At 45.5% G+C, this 19,251-nt stretch overlaps 1 protein-coding gene across 3 annotated transcripts in view; it reads left to right on the top strand.

Moving 5' to 3' along the window:
• Window positions 1-19,251, top strand: part of ift140 (intraflagellar transport 140 homolog (Chlamydomonas)) — a 116,850-nt gene that overhangs the window by 47,857 nt on the left and 49,742 nt on the right. For all 3 annotated transcript variants that reach the window (XM_039776167.1, XM_039776168.1, XM_039776166.1), the window contains exons 15-17: window positions 2,569-2,690; window positions 8,746-8,890; window positions 13,103-13,234. In XM_039776167.1, coding sequence (XP_039632101.1) covers window positions 2,569-2,690; window positions 8,746-8,890; window positions 13,103-13,234 — 399 coding nt within the window. The remainder of the gene's footprint in view (window positions 1-2,568; window positions 2,691-8,745; window positions 8,891-13,102; window positions 13,235-19,251) is intronic.

The following is a 19,251-nucleotide window of genomic DNA, read 5'->3' as shown; positions in this document are numbered from 1 at the left end:
GTCAAAAATTGTAAAAAGTCTTTCAGAGGGATGCAGCACTTTTGGAATTGCTAAGATATTGGTGTGTGATCACAGAACCATCAAACATTTTGTTGCAAATAGTCAACAGGGTCGCAAGAAACGTGTTGAGAACAAAAGACGCAAATTAGCTGCCAAAGATTTGAGAAGAATCAAACGTGAAGCTACCAGGAACCCATTATCCTCCAGTACTTTCATATTCCAGAGCTGCAACCTACCTGGAGTGCCCAGAAGTACAAGGTGTTCAGTGCTCAAAGACATGGCCAAGGTAAGGAGGGCTGAAACCCAACCACCACTGAACAAGAAACATAAGTTGAAACGTCAAAACTGGGCCAAGAAATATCTGAAGACAGATTTTTTCAAAGGTTTTATGGACCGATGAGATGAGAGTGACTCTTGATGGACCAGATGGATGGACCTGTGGATCAGTAATGGGCACAGAGCTCCACTCCAACGTGGAGGTGGGGTACTGGTATGAGCTGGTATTTTTAAAGATGAGCTAGTTGGACCTTTTGCATTGAAGATGAACTCAAAATCAACTCCCAAACCTACTGCCAGTTTTTCGAAGACACTTTCTTCAAACAGTGATACAGGAAGAAGACCATGATTTTTATGCAGGCCAATGCTCCATCACTTGCATCGAAGTTCTCCACTGCGTGGCCAGCCAGTAAAGGCCTTAAAGATGAAGGAATAATGACATGGCCCCTTCCTCATCTGACCTAAACCCTATCGAGAACTTGTGGGCACTTCTTAAACGCTAGATTTACGGGGGAGAAAAACAATCCACCTCTCTGAAGAGTGTCTGGGAGGCTGTAGTCACTGCTCCACAAAAGCTGATCGTCAACAGATCAAGAAACTGACAGACTCCATGAATGGAAAGGCTTATGACTGTTATTGGAAAGAAGGGTGGCTATATTGGTCATTGATTGATTGATTGATTTTTTTTTGAAATGTCAGAGATGTTTATTTGTAAATTTTGAGGTGTTTGTTTATTATTCTCACTATAACAGATGAAAATAAACAAGTGAGATGGGAACATTTTCATTTTTCCTTTAGTTGCATAATAAATCTGCACACTAATAGTTGCCTAATAATTGTGCGCACATATGTATTCCCCTGATGATGTTCACACTCACATTTCCGTTGTGAAACATTCAGGTTTCAGGTTTATTAACATTTTGGATTGACTGATAGCACTGTGTTTGTTCCATATTAAAATGAATCCTCAAAAATACAACTTGCCTTATAATTCTGCACTCCCTGTAGTGCCTTCTATCTATCTATTTAACTATCTATCTATCTATCTATTATATAGTACCTTTAACTCCATCTATCTATCTATCTATCTATCTATCTATCTATCTATCTATCTATCTATCTATCTGTGTCTGGCTGTCATATAGTGCCTTGTTTGTCTGTCTGTCTGTCTGTTATAATAGCATCTATGTATCTAGCTATATAGTGCCTTTCATTCTATCTATCCTATCTGTCTGTCTGTCTGTCAGTCATATAGTGCCTTTCATTTCTATCTGTCTGTCGGCTCTTCTAGCCCCCAGTTTTCCAAGCTTATTTTAACTCGTCTTGTTGCCTGCTCTTAGTTGCTGATGGCTTTCGACCAAGCATGTAGGACCTGTTTGCATATGCGTCACTTTTGAGAATATACAAGACATTTAGGACCCTACAGGATTTTTTTTTTTTTTTTTAAGTTTGTGGAGTTTTAAAAGATCAGATATGAAAAGCTCTGAGCACCAAGTAGCAAGCTTACCAGACCTTCTTTGTCGCTGATGAAGAGCACACTGTCTGTCATGAAGTGGACCTTCCTAAGAGGCAAAGTGGTTGTGGAGCCTCCTGAAATAAGTGAGGATGAAGAGCAGAATCCTAACTGGTCCGCCTGTGAGAGGCTCACCTGAACTCAGCCAGGCCTCTAATATAACCTGCTGGTTTCACTTGCAGCAGGTCCAAAAAGGTGGGGTGGGTGAGTTTTGACCATAAGTTCTTGGTTTGTATTAAAGGGGCAAACAAAGATCTTTTTGAATAAATGATTTATTAGCAAAAAAGCTAGAAAATACAAAGAAGGGCAAAAGAGGCACATTTGAGTTGCCTAAAAAATCCACACTTCAGAAATCAGAATCCTTAAAACAGAAGCAAAATGCCAGAAAAAAAGAGTCAATCCAAAGAAAAGTCCAACAAATGAATGATCCCAAACTCCTCAGCCTGCTCAGCCGATTTAAATAGCCAGTGGGATGGCTCAGGAATGGCCCCGCCTCCTGGGGCCCCACCCACAAGGAACATCCGTGCATTTACAGGCACAGTAAACCAGTAAACAATGCCAAAAATCACCAATGAAACCAACTTAAATGTCATGAAAAACAATAACCCAGAATGAATGAAAACGTCAATTAAACCTGAAAGACTCACAACTTCAAACAAATGACTGATTGCTGAAAGCGTGTGTACGCTAATACCTTCTCATGGGCTGAGCTCAGACGCATTGCTGTGACCCGTAACTCTTCGATTTCGCCTCCTAATTGTTTTTCCTCATTCTTACAGGCTGACGGAAGTCCTGACTCGCGAGTTTACTTCTATGACGTGGAGATGGACACTTTTACTTACTTTGACTTCTTTACGGGACGCCCTCCAAGTGAAAGTTTGCAAGTAGAAGAATCAGAAAGGTGAGAGGGGTAAAGTTTTACCGGATTACAGCGTGTCACGTTAGCCTTCATGAAACATATGCGACTGTGGGCTGCAACCAATCAGATCAAAGTGGCGAGGAAAATTGTATTCTGGCAGAGGGTACGATATTTCAGATTTTACTATCAACAGACAAACACCAATTTTGAATGAGACACAAAAGGCACGCACTCGGTGGGCTCCTTTTAGGCCGCTTATCTCATACCAGCTAGTGACCCCCTGTTTTGCGTATGGAATTGTCTGAACTGTTTAAATCAGGGATTCAGCCTGCCCGTGCTGACCCGATCCCATCAGGCAGTTGAGCGTCTCTAGGACTGTCTAGCAGTCTCTGACATCAACTGGGAGAAAGTTTTTCCCACTCGTCCGTGCAGAATTCTTCCAGCTGTGTGACGTTTGAGGAGAGTCTTACATGGCACGGCCCATTTTAAATCCCACCACAGCATCCCGATGGGATTTCAGATCTGGGCTTTGACCATTCCTGAACCCTCCATTTCTTTTCTTGGTGGCAGTTACTGGTATGCTTGGGGTCATTTTCATGTTGCAAGGCTCACTTCTGGTTGATCTTCAATCATCTGACAGGTGGTCTCCCATTATTCTCAAGCACCCTCTGATGCCTACAATGAAGAATTCATAGTGGATTCTTTGATGGTACACTATACATGGCTACATGCTTTACCACCGCCATGCTTTGCAGTTTGCCATCAGGTTCTTCTGATCAAATTCTAGCTTTGGTTTGTGCCAAACGTGTCTTCTGATGCTGTGACCAAGTAAATCTCTCTTTGCCTGGTCTGCCCATAGCACATCGTCCCAGACGTCCTCATGCCTGCCTAGGTGTTTATGGGCGACCTTTACTCTTACCTTAAAGTTCCTTCTGGACAAAGAGGCCCTCTCCTGGTAGACTTAATATGTGCACCCACTTTCTAATGGTAAACTCTTACCCTTTGATGCCAACCGTGGAACGAGCTACCTGTAGGTCCTGTGATGAAGCTCTCGGCTTCTTAGAGCCGTCTTTGAGTGCCCTGCGTTGTGTTACTGAGACGGCCTGGACTGGGCAAGTTGTTGTTTGCTTGAAATGTTCTTCACTTGTAGATGAACCTCAGGGCAGTGGAATGGTTGGTTTTCAAATTGTTTGCAGATCTTTTCACATGTCTTTCCAGCCTCATTGACATCTAGAACCTTCTTTCTGAAGGCCTTTCGATCAGAGAACAAAGAGTAAACCAAACCCGAGATTGAAATAAAAGACAGGCCTCTCTAATGAAAGGACCTGGTGGCTACATTCTGACTTTGCCTTGATGTGACTCAGAGAATCCAGAATATCTTTATTGTCATTGTAACAAATACAACGAAATTAGGTGCAGTCCCTGCGGTGTCAAAATATAAATAAATGTAATTAAACAAAGGATAAGAAGAAATAAGGTAGAACACAAACATTCAACGTAAATTCGATGTTTCCAAAGCAGATTCGAGTGTCTTTCGTACTCTACGTGGTCCTAGACTGAATATGAATTTGATTCTTGGCCGTGCGATTACAATCTGAATGAGATTTTTTTGCTCATACGCAGCGCTGCCAGTGCTGGCTGATGATGGCAGATCTGCAAAACAACACGCTAGGAGCGCTATAGCTGTGCCAACACTCGCAGTCCCTCCACTGCCGGCTCCTTTCTCGTACCCACGCATCTCTTGTTGTAGCCGTGCTGGCAGTAGCTGCGAAAACAGCAAAAGCTCCCCGTCTGGCCTTTGTTATCCTACTCGACTTAATCGGGTGGAGCGGAAGATCAAATCTATGTTAAAAAAAACATGTCATGGGGTGTACTTACTTTTTCACACGAGTGTTTGTTATGAAACCGGATTTGTTTGTTTGATTGAGAGCTCGGCGTCGCTCTTGTATATTTTTTATTGTGCTGTCTGCCTTTGATATTTCCTAATTAAATCTTCTTAGATACAGTAAGTACCATCCTGTCTGCTTTAGTCATGCAGATGAAGAATGACACTGGGATTAGGAGTGCGAGAGCCATCTGGGCGGCAGCGGGCATTTCAGCGAGGCACAGCTTCATGAGGCGGTCGAGACTAATTAAGCGGCTTATTTGAAGTGCATCACATCCTCAAAAACGAGCAAATGAGGACAACAATTCAAGCGTTTGATCCTTTTTTTGCCGTGGCAGGAGGGCCAAACGCAAGGCGGACGGCGGAAATCAATTATAAAAATTAAAACGTCTTCATCGGTAGCACAGACAGCAGTAGGCCTGTGCTACAATACGAGCAAATAATTGGGTATCTGTGTACGAAAACTTGAAAGGTTCTTGTTTGTTGTGTGAATTCTGTTCTTCATACTGTGTGGACAAAAAAAAAAGGTTTGAATGCACTGGTGTGGTGGGTTCAGGAAAACTGGGAATGACTGCCATTATCTGATGGTTGGTATTTAATGACTCCATGCAGCAGAAGCAGGGGAGCCGTTCCTTCTCCATCTTTGTCTTCTGGTCATAAGATATTCTGTCTCTCGGCTGAAAGGCTATTCAGCATTCTGCACGTTTGTCTGAATGGCTTCCCTGCGGGGTACTCCCATAACCTGAGCAGTTTTTGTGCAGGGTTTTCACTCCAACCCGTTCACTAATTAGAAGGCAGTCCTTGCTGATAATGAAAATGGCATTTCACCGCATTGCTTGTGTCTCCAGCAGAGGGCGCTGGCTGCCTGGGATTGTGTTCTTTAGAGAAATGCAGGACGTACTTGAACCTGCGCTGTATTGGGACCCCTTCAGAAATAATCAGATATGAGAGACGTGCAGTGCAAACAGATATTTATCTCAAGAAATTAGAATATCAGTTCATTTATTTCAGTAATTCAATTCAAAAAGTCAAACTCCTATATTATAAAGATTCATTACACACATAGTGATATATTTCAAGCGTTTGTTTCTTTTCATTTTGCTGATTATGGCCTACAGGTAATGAAAACTCAAAATTCAGTATCTCAGAAAATGAGAATTTCACAGAAGAGCAATAAAAAGAAAATGATTTTTAATACCGAAATGTCGGCCGGTTGTTCAAAGGCATGTCTGTGTACGCATGCACTCAATACCCGGTCGGGGCTCCTTTGGCATGAATGACTGGCATGGAGGTGTTAAGAAAGCCCAGGGTGCTTTGAGCTCGTCTGCAGTGTTGGCTCTGCGGTCTCGCATCTTCCTCTTGATAGATTCTCCATGGGGTTGAGGTCAGGTGAGTTTGCTGGCCAATCAAGCACAGTGACTCCATGGTCATTAAACCAGGTATTGGTACTTTTGGCACTGCTTGGAAAATGAAATGAGCATCTCCATTAAACAGAGGGAAGCATGAAGTGCTCTGGTAGACGGCAGCTCTGACTTTGGACTTGATAAATAAAACACAGGGACCAACACCAGCAGGTGACATGGCTCCTCAAATCATCACACTGGACCTCAAGCAGCTTGGATTCTGTGCTCCTCCAGTCTTCCTCCAGACTCTGGGACCGTGAGTTCCAAATGGATCTGAAGAGAGGACTTTGGACCACTGAGCTGTTAACAGTCCAGCCCGTGTTCTCCTTAGCTCAGGTAAGACGCTTCTGACGCTGTCTCTGGTTCAGGAGTGGCTTGACACAAGGAGTGCTGTGACAGTTGTAGCCCACGTCCCCGATACACACGTCTGTGTGTGGTGGGCTCTCCAGCCGCAGTCCACTCCTTGGGAATCTTCCCCCAAATTCTTCCCAGTCCTCTCAAGGCTGCGCTTACCCCTGTTGCTTGTGCCCCTTTTTCTGCTGCCGCATTTTTTCCTTCCATTCAACTTTCCATTGATATTCTTGGACACGGCACTCTGTGCACAGCCAGCGTCTTTAGCGGTGACCTTTTGTGGCTTGTGGAGGGTCTCCATGACTGGACAACAGTCAAGTCAGCAGTCTGATTGCGTGGCCTACTGACCCAGACTGAGAGACCATTTCAAGGCTCTGGACCCCTTTGCTGGTGTTTTGGGTTCATTAGCTGAGTGGCGTGGGACACCAGGGGGCTACGATATGGATCTTTATAAAAAATATTCTAATTTTCTGAGATACTGAAGTCTGTAAGCCATAATCTGCAAAATGAAAAGAAATAAACACTTGAAATATCTCACTCTGTGGGTAATGAACCTTTATAATACAGGAGTTTGACTTTTTGAATTGAATTGCTGAAATTATCTTTTCGATGATATTCTAATTTATTGAGATGCACCTATAAATAATACGACTTTCACCTCCCATTAACAATAATAATATAATCGTTTATACGTACACATCCAGGCTGAAGAGAAGCCAGCGGAGCCGCACAGCCATCGTCGAGTTCTTCAGTTGCGAATGTTGATGCCTGTCATTGCTGTTTGAAGTGCAGGATTTGTTCATCTTGGCTCCTAGAAGGCCCCTCGCCATTTTAAATACTCCACTACTTTCCAATTAGGGGTAACTACCATCTGAGCCTGTGTTACATACGGGCTGTGCTCTTCTAAGACCCCAATACCATCTTTTTAATTCCTATCTGCGCACAGAGCACCTGCTCTAATCATGTGAAGGATCAGGCCTCCTGTAAGCAACCAAAGTCCCCGCCTGAAAGACCACAAATCACACTTCGCACAGAGTGAGACCTCAGTTCGGGTTACAGCTCATTGGTGCTTTCATCCATCCAAGACAAAGTTTACTTGCTCCTTGTCTGAGAATATCGTCCATATGTTTGGTGGAGCACAACACATTAGGTTTGCACTTCATGAACATTTTATTAACACAGATACTTCACATTCACAACTGAAGTGGAACCAAGTTAGCTGGAAAGGTGGTGGCTTCTTCGTTATCTGTATTTCGTCATTAGCCGTGGCTGGTTAAGAATAGATACTAGCAACAATTAAAACCAAATTTAAATTAAAACTAAATGGACAACTAAGAGCTCTGAATTGTAACAAGTGAGTTAACCATCTTCTACAAGTCTCTGCTGGCCACTAGTGGAGGAGAGAATGATGACAAAGCTGAGTGCCGTTATGAACAACGCTGCACATCTTCTCCATGATACACTCACACTGAGGACTCCCAGACAAGGAATCATTCAGCTGAAGTGTGAAGAAATGGGGTGGGGGGTATGGGGGCTCCTTTATACCAGCAGCATCTGCCAAGGCAGAACTTTGGTTTCTTTTTAATTTTCCACCATTTTATTCATTCAGGTGGGTGTTCAGACCAGTGTGTGTGTGTGTTATTTAAAAAGCTTCTGTAAAAAGCCAAGTTTGAGGACAAATCTCTATCTATCTGTCTGTCATATAGTGCCTTTCATTTCTGTTTATCTATCTATCTGTCTATCCATCTATCCTCCTATCTATCTATCTATCTATTATATAGTGCCTTTCACTCTATCTATCTATCTATCTATCTATCTATCTATCTATCTATCTATTATATAGTGCCTTTCACTCTATCTATCTATCTATCTATTATATAGTGCCTTTCACTCTATCTATCTATCTATTATATAGTGCCTTTTCTATCTATCTATCTATCTATCTATCTATCTATCTATTATATAGTGCCTTTCACTCTATCTATCTATCTTATGGTGCCCTCCTATCTATCTATCTATCTATCTATCTATCTATCTATCATATAGTGCCTTTCACTCTATCTATCTATCTATCTATCTATTATATAGTGCCTTTTATATCTATCTATCTATCTATCTATCTATCTATCTATCTATCTATCTATCTATCTATCTATCTATTATATAGTGCCTTTCATATCTATCTATCTATCTATCTAACCAAAGTTAAGTCCATTTTGATTTAGCAGAGAATAAATTGGTTGTAATGTAGAAATGTGTTGAGGTGAAAGCCTGCAGCCCCCCGTGCCCCTGCAGGACTGTGATTGAATTCCGTAGCTTCAGCCGGTGATTCTGCCGCCGTGTCTACATCTATCGTAGCCATTAAAGTGCAAGTGAATACCCCAGTTGTATTTCTAGTGCTGTTCCCGGTACGATTCTCCAGTATTTACTCGTAACGATTTCTTCTTTTTTCCTGCAGAGGGCGGCTGCAGGCCAGTGAACTGTGCGGCAGATTTCCGGTCAGTCAGTTCTGGGATGAAAGTGAGCAGCGACTCTTTGTGTGCGAGACCCTGCTCACTATGCCCTCTCTGTCCCAAGCAGAAAAGTGTGACAGCGGTGAGCAGGTGGGTGTTTTTTATTCTGTGCTCCATGGAATGGTTTTGTTAAACGTGTAACTTGGGTGTTTCATTTCTTCTGTCACACGTAGTAGTCATTACTGTCTTGTCTTAATTTTTCCTAAATGACAACAATTCCCCTTCTGGCCTGACAAACTGCACCCTTTTTTTTTTTTTCTGTTCTGCACTTTATCCAATTAAGAGTTGCAGGAGCCTGGGGCCTGACCCTCCAGTACTGGGGATAAAGTGGGATTCACCCCTGGATAGAGCGACAAGTCTATTGCTGGGTACACAGGTGTACACGAGTCTTATCATGAGGTTTAGGGTTTTATTTCTTTGTGTCACGTTGTTCCAAGTCTGGAGTTGTGTCCAGGTGTTGTCCCTGCCTTGCTTACTGGACTAGGTGACCCTGTCCTAGATGAGCAGGTTAGGAAGATGGATGGATGGATGAATGGAGGGATATAAATGTAATAGTTTTCAAAATCATTGCTGTCATAAAATGGCCCTTTGTGTTTTGTGGGTGGCTCCCCAAGGGGCAGGGCCACCTGCCAATCACTGCCAGGGGCGCATGCAGTGCAGTGGAGTGCAGTGTTCTTGTGCTTTTTGCTTTTTCTATTGTTTTGTGACTTCCTTGGATTTTTGAACCTCTGCTCTGTTTTTGAGTATGATTTTGGGTTCTGTACTGGTTACCGCTTTGCCTTTTCAGGCATCTCCTTTGTGCTCGTTGGAGCTGTGGGGCCTGCACAGCCTTTTTGCTAAATTAGTCCTTTCGTGAGGATTTGTCTCGGCCCTTTGGGTTTCTAGCTGGGGGTTTTTGATGGTGTTTTCTCCCCTTTTGATACCTGTACCTTTGAGACTTCCCCAGATCACGACACCAGTATGCCATCAGTCTGGAGTTGGAGAGTTTTATAATACTTGCACTTTTAGGGCCCCAAGTTTTCTGTAAAATGTCCTAAATAAGCAGTCATAAGCAGGCAGGCATAAGACTACCTTATAACAAATGTAACAAAGATCACTTCTAGCGACTGGTGTCTACCTGATTTAAAGTATGCAGGCAGCATCCTCTGACCCGGAGACTCGGCAGCTTGAATACAATGTCTGTCTGGAAAAAGTCCAGCCATGGTTAATATAACGAGGACGGTTTGTGCAGCTTCGGTGTAACCTGGCAGCCATGGACAGCAGACTGGAACGTGCCAGCGTGAACAATGACGGGGCACTAGACGCCATTGAGTGAGCAGGTGTACTGTGTGGCTGTGGCTTTCAAAATGACTGTGCGAGTAGAGCAACAAATCTTCATCAACTTTTGTGTTAAGCTTGAGCATTTGTCCGCAGAAACTGTTTGGATGATTCAGAAGGCTTTCAGGGACGATGCAATGAGTGGCGAAACATCAAATCACCCAGTCCAGATTGGGCATCCTGCGACTTCTGGCCTTTCCCAAAAAGTAAAATCGCCCGTGAAAGGGAAGCGATTTCAGACTGTCGATGAGATTCAGGAAAATACGACAAGGCAGCTGATGGCGATTTTGCCAAGTGTTTTGAACAGTGGAAGAGAACTGTGGGAGGTCCCAAGGTGCCCACTTTGAAAGGGACTGAGGTGTCCTTGTCCTGTGTACAATGTTTCTTGTATCTTCTTCAATAAATGTGTCTGTTTTTCATATTACATGGCTGGATACGTTGTGGACAGAGCTTGTGTAGTCCAGTTTTGAGTTGAGATCATTCTACTTCACCTTTTCAGAGTGTATAGTTATCTGGGATGTATGATCGTAGTCATAAAAGCTTTGTCCGATTTGTGATTAGAGTGCAGGACTTTGGTCTTTACTGCCTGTAGTAAGTTTCTTGCATACTTGCTGCAGTCCAGAGAGTCTTCAGGACGCTGAGCTCAGGATTTGTTTTCTCCAACACCAGTTATGGACCTAAGTTTATTTACATTGCTGAACTCACTTGGAACAGAAGTGACACCACAAACGTCCTGAACCGTCTCTCTCCTCCATTATTTAGTCCCTAGGTTCGTGCAGAATGTCATTTGTAGTCCTTGCCTCACCATTCCAGCTCCTCTTTCGGTCAAACGCTCCTTCACCTCGTGCGTAGTCAGGCTGGCAGGCAGGCTTTCTCTGCTCATTCCACATCTATTCCTAGAAGTTGGATCACCTGGCTGAACAGCTGAGCTGCCATCTTTCAATATGTCCTCATGACAGGAGTCTGCTTCTTCAAAGCTAAACTGTCGCCTTAATAGTTTTGTAGCTGGCAACTTCCAAGAAGTACCAACATACAGTCAAAGTAAAAAGTATGTGACCCCTTTGGACTGATCTGCTTTACTGCATGAATTGGGCATCAAAAGTGACATCATGGGTACCGAAATACACGATGAGCTGAAGACAATGACACACAAACAATTCGACTCTTTTCACGTTCACAGTGGGAGTGGAAAAAGGAAGTGAACCTTGGGATTTCATAACTGGCTGACCCTCCTTTGGTGGGCACTTCCTGTAACTGCAGATCAGACCTGCACATCGTGTGCGCGGGGGGGGATTTTTTGCCCCTTCTTCCCTGCCGAGCCACCTTAACTCCTCCATATTCTTTGGTTGTCTTCTGTGTACGTCTCTCTCTCTGTTCAGGTCATTCCATAGGACTGAGATCTGAGCTCTGACTGAGCCGCTCCACAAGGCCGAGTTTGTTCTTCTGAAGCCATCGTGCTGTGGATGTGCTGCGATGTTTGGGCTCGTCGTCCTGTTACGTCACCCAGCCTCATGTTGTTGGTGGACAGACACCCTCACGTCATCCTGGAGAATTTGTTACTAATCTTGTGAATTCATGTTCCCCCTCCATGATGGCAAAGCCGTCCAGGCCCTGATGCAGCAAAGCAGGCCCAAATCCTGATGTTCCTTCCTCCACCATGTGTGTTGATGTTGATATGCGGTGCCCTTTTTACACCAAATGAAGTTCTGCTTGTTCCTCCCAGTACTTCCATTTTGGTTTCTTCACTCCACAAGACATTTTCCCAGTCCCGTTGTGGAGTGTCCAAGTGCTCGTTCATCAATGTTCTTTTTTGGATAGCAGTGGCTTCCTTCTTGGTGTCCTGCCATGGACTCCTTTCTTGTTCGATGTTTTGTGTGTAGTTGACGCGTGAACAGAGATGTCAGCCAGTTCTGATGACTTCTTCAAGTCCTCTGCTGTCACTCTAGGGTTCTTCTTGGCCTCATTGCTGACTTTGCGTTGTGCTCTTGGGGTCATCTTGGCAGGACGCCCTCTTCTAGGCCGAGTAGCCACAACACCACATGGTCTCCACTTACAGACAACATGCCTAACAGTAGACTGACGTAAGATCTCAGATCTTGGAGATGACTTCTTCACCCTTTCCAGCCTCATGTAGATGAACAATTCTCCATCGTAGCTCTTCAGACAGCTCTTTAGTGCGAGGCGTGATTCCTATCTGGATGTGCTTCTTGTCAAAAAGCTCCAACTTGATCTCATGTCATTCTGGGCCACCACGCCTCTGAACTCGTCTCATTAAATGGACTCCACGTGTGCTAAATTCGCACTGCAATGAGCTTTTTCAAAAGTCCTTAGCTTAGGGTTCACTTACTTTAAACCAGCCTTGAGTTTCACACTTTGAATGATTTACTCAATATGGCCAACACTTCTCTGAAAATCTGTGTGTCTTGAGTCCTAGGAGACGGTGTGTGTTCATTATGGGGACTGACATGAAGATACCACCAGGTGTTATGTGGGAATTGGACAGAAACCGAGAGAATTCCTAGGGGTCACTTACTCTTTACTTTGACTGTACATAAAGCCTCTCCTACACAAATTGTGTTTTTGTCTCCAAGAAGCCGAGCCTTCCATCTGAGGGCAGCAACGGGTACAAGTCAACGTCCAAGTTACGGTTATTGTAAAGCTGTGTTTGCCGTCTCCTTAAAATGTAGAAGGTGCCACAGCGGGTACTGAAATGATTACCAAGAGGACAAGTTTAAGCAAATCCTGATTTAGGCTGTGAGTTGCGTTTTATGGTTCGTCTAGCAGACGTCTGATATTTAGGGAAATAAAAAAAACAAACGATGTGGCGAGGCAACTGAGGAGACTTTGAAGACCACCAAGTGTCTGCTGCTGTGGTCATGTCTGTCCTGACGTCCTGCACTCGTTCTTTTCCGACTTGAGATACGCGGTGCTGCATCTCCGTGTTCTTTGTGCTGTGGATGAAACTTTTTCTTTGTTTTCCTGCAGGAGGACGCCTTGGTGGTCTCTTTCTTTAGCACCCAAGAGTATGGGCTACTTCTGCACGACTCTTACCCACGTCCAGCTGGAATGGAAGCTCTCCTTGCCCTTAATGTCCCCTTCTACTATTTCACTTGTAAGGTAGGTTTGGTGGTCCGTACTGTGGGGTTGTGCAGCGCTTTAGCAAATGCACAGCGGATTGAGAAAGTTTTGAGACCCCTTCACTTAATGCACAAATTACGGTTTGTGTTGTAGATTTCATTTTAAATGGATACGTTTGCCAGTTTTGCCCATCGGTCTGCACTCAGTAACCCATGATGACCAGGTGGAAGTGTGTTTTCAGGAAGGTTTATATAAATGTATTCAAAATCAAGACCTCAAATCTCTCCTTCCAGGTATTCAGTCCCCTAATTCAGCACTTTATAGAGGCCTCTTTGGCTGCAATTCCAGCGCCACGTCTTCTTGGCTAATTTCTACAAGCTTTGTGTGGCTGGATTTGGGCATTTTATCCCATCCTGGTAGATCCTCTCAGGCCCTGATAGACGGGATAGGAAGTGTCTGTTCACACAAGTTCATTCTGTGGGGTTTAAGTCCAGGTTTGTGGCTCGGCACTCGGGGACACTCAGACTTGTCACAAAGCCACTCTGGCATTGCATTGACTTGGCTGTTTGTTTCTGGCCATCGAACTGTCGCCCCGGTCTGAGGTGGCTGCACTCTGCTGGTTTTCTTCAAGGTCCTCTCAGTATTTGACAGCATTCATCTTTCCCTCAAGTCTCATTGGCCCTGCACACCCATGGCGTGGTGCTGCCACTACCTTGCTTCATCGTCGGGATGATATTAGGCAGGTGATGGGCAGTGCCCGGCCTTCATCAGACGTAATGCTTTGAGCTCGTTTCTGTCTCATCAGACCAAAGTCCCTTTTATGCCATTTGTCAGAGTCCAGGGGGGGCTGTTGTATGCCTTTTACTCAAGAGTAGCCCCCTTCACCTTTAACACCACAAGCACTTAGTACTCTGAAGAGCAGCCGTCACCTGCTTTGCCCTGAGTGACATGTGACAAGGCTGACGAGACTTACTTCAAGTCAAGTCACTTACTTCAAGTCAAGGCAACCCCTCAGGCAGACACACAATCCAGTCCCACCCTCCAGAAATGACCTTCTATCTGTCGCAGCCAGTTGTTACGTGGGTGTCCCCTTTGGCAGCAACTCCAGCTTTCAGCCTTCCTGGGTAAGTCTCTACAAACTGATGGAAACACTCTCCAGGGTCCTGGTTGGCAACCCTTTGGGTCATCAGGCAGACACACAATCCAGTCCCACCCTCCAGAAATGACCTTCTATCTGTCACAGCCAGTTGTTGGTCTTGAGGAGTTCTGCCCAAAGAGAAGAATTCGGGTGTCCCCTTTGGCAGCAACTCCAGCTTTCAGCCTTCCTGGGTAAGTCTCTACAAACTGTGCACACCTGGTCTATGGAGAGTTCTTGGGACTTCGTGGCTTGGTGTCCTGAGATGCAGTGTGACTTGTGGGACCTTCTGTACACATCTACATGATGACCACTCAGTCCAGTGTGCCACATTTGAACTCCAGTCAAGTTCTTGACACATCTCAAGGTGAATTAAAGCAAACAGGTGGCACCTGAGCTCAATTTGGAGTGGCACAGCAAAGGGTCTGAATACTTTCAGGAAGGGGAGAGTTCAGCTTTTGATTTGTAATAAATTTGCAAACCTTTTTGAAAACATCAGGTCAGGTCGGGGAGCATACACTGGCACAGGGTGTTGGCGCACCCAGTACATGACAAAAACAGCTGGGGATGCTGGATGGCAGGGGCAGACACACGGTCCAGGTGTTATGTGGGCATCCCCTTGGAATGGTCCAGCCAATGGGGTCCTCAACAATGAGCTGGATCACCCTCGGGTAATCGCGCCACATGGCCGTAATGCCATAACCGACGCTCCCTCACAATGCAGGTATAGTGTGCCTCATTCGGGACACAGTCAAACCGGTGGTGCCCAAGGACCCTCCAAAGAGACACGCATGAAGGAGTCCAGCCTTCGTCTCAGGTCACTGGATGGCGTCCATGTGTCACAAACAGGAAGCACCAGGACTCTAAAGACTTGGACCTTCATCCTTTTGCAGAGTTATCAGGAGTGCCACACAACCCTTTCCAGTGACCTCATTACCCCCCCCCCCCCACTATCCCAACTCAAGCCCCCACCCAAAATTGGTGCCTTTGGCCTGGTCCAGCCACTTGGGTCCTCAACAATGAGAGTCCTACAAGCCGGATCACCCTCGGGTAATCGCGCCACATGGCCGTAGTGCCATAACTGACATAACGCCCTCACAATGCAGGTCATGTGCCTCATTCAGGACTCTGTGAGCAACACAAAGTCACACCAGTGGTACCCAAGGACCCTCTGAAGTGACACACGTGAAGGAGTCCAGTCTTCAACTCAGGTCACTGGATGGCGTCCGTGACTCACAAACAGGAAGCCCCAGGACTCTGAAGACTTGGACCCTAATCCTTTTACAGAGACATCAAAACGTGTTGTCAATTGATCACCCTGTGTTTTTGGTGGGTAACAGAGGGGCCAATGTATCCACTTAAAATGAAATCTATAACACCGGCGGAGGCGGAATGGTGGCCCTGAGGCCAGGGATTTGCCTTCCGATTTCCGGTTCTAATCCCACAAAACGCCAGAAGTGACGCTACTCGATCAGACCCTTAACCTGCCATCGCTCCGTCCAGGGTATGACTTTAATCTGCATGCAGGTCCTCCAACATACAGGGGTTGGTGACAGGATTGGCACTCCAGCCACCGTAAAAGAACCTCACACTGTTGAGTGTGGCGCTGAGGTGTCACCCATTGCCAGGCTGCACTCAAATCTCAATCGGGTGGTTCGTCTTGTGGTGGGTGCGGCGACGCGGAGGTTGGCAGTGTGCGCCAATTACAGTGCAACACAGGAATGTGCAGAAGCTGAAGGGGTCTCAATACTTTCTCAACCCCCTGTAAGGTGGGATCTTTCAAACAAATGTTTTTGTGAAGCTCGTCTGTTTTTCACGCTCGCTGCTGTACTCATCTGTCTTCTGCCTTCCCTTTTTTGCGCTTTATTTTGCTCTGCCATTTCTTTCTCTCATTTTCTGCATGGCTGCTAGTTGCTGTTTCGGAGAGGTGGCCTCTTTCAGCCTTATGTGAGTATCTTTCTTCATTTCTGTTCTTCAGCCTTCTCTTCTGGGAGCCCCGGATTTTGTATTTCATTTTCATTTATTGTTTGCTCTGCTTGTGAATAAATAGACTCCATCTTTCTCCAGCTTCAGATCAGAAAACAGAGTGGAATTTGATAATGCTTGGCTCAGGAGCAGATTATAGAAAGAACATTTTCAAAATGAATTCTAGTGACCAAAGTGCAACACCAGTTACCGGAGGTCACTTCTTTTATTTACTTCTGGCCTGACTGAGCTGAGACGCATTACAGCAGTCGAGACGAGAGCAGGCCGTTCAGCCCAACTGAGCCCACCAGTCCTCTCCACTTATTTCTTCCATAAAATCATCAAGTCGAGTTCTGAAAATCCCTAAAGTCTCACCGTCCACCACATTACAGTCGCGGCCTGAAGTTTGGAGAAGGTCCCTCGTGTTGGTGTCCGCTAAGTCTGCTGCTGCTTCGGTGTTTGTAGATCTTTGTGTCAGATGTTTGTTTCTTTGGGATACTCAAGTAGAATGACGAGCAGTTCAGACGTTTCAAAGGCTTTTATGGACAATGACGTGAAGTTTGCGATACTTTGGAAATGTGAAATTGTTCTGGAAATTCATCACGAAGTGCGATTTATAGTCGTGTAATACTCAGGCGACAAAATCAGCAACTCGGTCATCACATTTGGCCTCCTCGGTGATGACTAGAAGCTGTTCAGCGTGTCACCGGCTTAACAATACAGCAAGGTGGACAGGGACTTACACCGGTAACCTGTCTGAGAAGAGGCAGAACATGAGCCGAAACACAGAATCGTGGGGGACATTTGGGACCCCAGTGTTGGTGTTCACAAAGTCTGCTGCTTCAGTGTTTTGAGATCTTTGTGTCAGATGTTTCTGTGGTGTACTGAAGTAGAATTAAGAGCAGCTCAGACGTTTCAAAGCCTTTCATTGACAATGACATGAAGTTTATGTGGCACAGAGTCCAGATTTGTAGTGTTGGCCCTTCTTTCTTTTTCAAGACCTCTGCAATTCACCCTGGCAGGCCGGTTGGCAGTCAACTTCTGAGCCAAATCCTGATTGATGGCAGAATCAGAATTGGTGGGTTTTTGTTTGTCCACCCGCCTTTTGAGGGCTGACCACAAGTTCTCAATTGGATTATGAAGGTCTGGGGAGTTTCCTGGCCATGGACCTCAAATTTCAATGTTTTGTTCCCTGAGCCACTGAATTCCCAATTTGGCCTTATGGCCCGGTGCTCCGTCATGTTGGTCACCAAACTGTTCTCAGATGGTTGGCACACGTTGCTCTCGGTTGATGTTTTGCTCCCGTTCTTTATTCAGGGCTGCTGTGTTCTTAGGCCAAATTGTGAGTGAGCCCCCCACTGCCTCGGCTGACGTGAGTGGTCTCGGGATGCTTTACTGTTGGCCTGGCACAGGACTGATGGTGGCGCCACTCACCTTTTCTTCTTTAGATGCCCTAAACAATCAGAAAGGTGATTCATCAGAGAAAATGACTTTCCCCCAGCAGTCCTCAGCAGTCCAATCCCAGAATGTCAGTCCATCCCTGATGTTTTTCTTGGCTTCTTTGTTGCCCATCTTGACACCTACCAGGCCATCCTCCACAAGTCTTCACCTCAATCCCACCTTCCTGCTGCCATTCCTGAGTAGGCTCTGCCCTGGTGGTGCCCGCAGCTGAATCCACTTTAGGAGACGCTCCTGACGCTTGCTCGACTTTATTGGGCACCCTGACGCCTTCTTCACCTCTCTACTGTAGCTCAATCAGCCTGACCGAGTGACCTCCAGCCTTGTCCTCGTCGTCACTCTCACCCGCATGATCACTGAAATGACGTCAGCAGGTCCTGTGGTGGCAGGGCTGACATGCAGTGGTTTTTTGGGAATGAAGTTCATTTTCATGGCAGAGAGGGGCTTTGTCATCCATTGCAGTTCATCTGATCACTCGTCAGAACATTCTGGACTCGATGCAAATTGCCATCATAACAACCGAGGCAGCACACTTGGTGACAATTCAGATTTGTGTCCTTCTCAACACGACTGTAGGCCAGGCTGGTTTTGCTCTTGTTCTCTGACACATCCTAACAAACTTCAGTTCCATCCGTAGGCCTTCAAAGCAGACGCCTGTGCTGGACATCAAAGCCCACACTCCTTCCTCACAGTCGGGCTTAATTTCTTATCTATCTATCTGTCTATATTTAAAATTCAGTCGGTGGGTGTGTGTGGGTGTGTGTGGGTGTGTGCGAATGTTCCAGCATCACGTCCGAATGGCTGGAGCAATTTTCATGAAACTCGGTACACTTGTTTCTCATTGGTCGACTAGAAATACCGTCAGGTGAAATCAGCCCTTCTGGGTATGATCTCGCGGTCTTGTGTGCATGTTATCATCCAGTTGGCACTCGGACCGACCACCAGAGGGCGAACTGGAGGTGACTGCCAGCCTGTGTTATGTCTGAGCGCCACCATCACCCGGGTGCCTGCTGCTTTTGAAATTAAATCGAGTTGGTCGGGTCTGAACGTCAACATACAAGACCGCAAGACAAGCGCATTAGTGAGTCTTCATTGTTTGTTAATTTATTTTTATTTTTAAAGTTGTGTTTTGTTTTTTTTTTTTAATTATACTTTTCTCAAACAATTAAAGAAACACTTTAGTTTCTGGGTGGCACAGTGGGTAGCGCTGCTGCCTCACAGTTAAGAGACCTGTCTGGGTTCGCTTCCCGGGTCCTCCCTGCATGCCTGTTTGGCTTTCCTCCCACAGTCCAAAGACATGCAGGTTAGGAGCATTGGCGATGCTAGTGTGTGTGTGTGTGTGTGCCCTGCAGTGGGCTGGTGCCCTGCCCAGGGTTTGTTTCCTGCTCCAACAGACCCCCGTGACCCTGCAGTTAGGATATAGCGAGTTAGATAATGGATGAACGGACGGCAATGCCGTGTATTTCAGCGGGTGAAACTATAAAGGTGACGACGTTGC

Source organism: Polypterus senegalus, chromosome 13 (genome assembly GCF_016835505.1).
Source record: "Polypterus senegalus isolate Bchr_013 chromosome 13, ASM1683550v1, whole genome shotgun sequence".
NCBI classification, from domain to species: Eukaryota; Metazoa; Chordata; class Cladistia; order Polypteriformes; family Polypteridae; genus Polypterus; species Polypterus senegalus.
The sequence above is the reverse complement of the archived record's forward strand: the minus strand, read 5'-3'. Positions and strand labels throughout refer to the sequence as shown.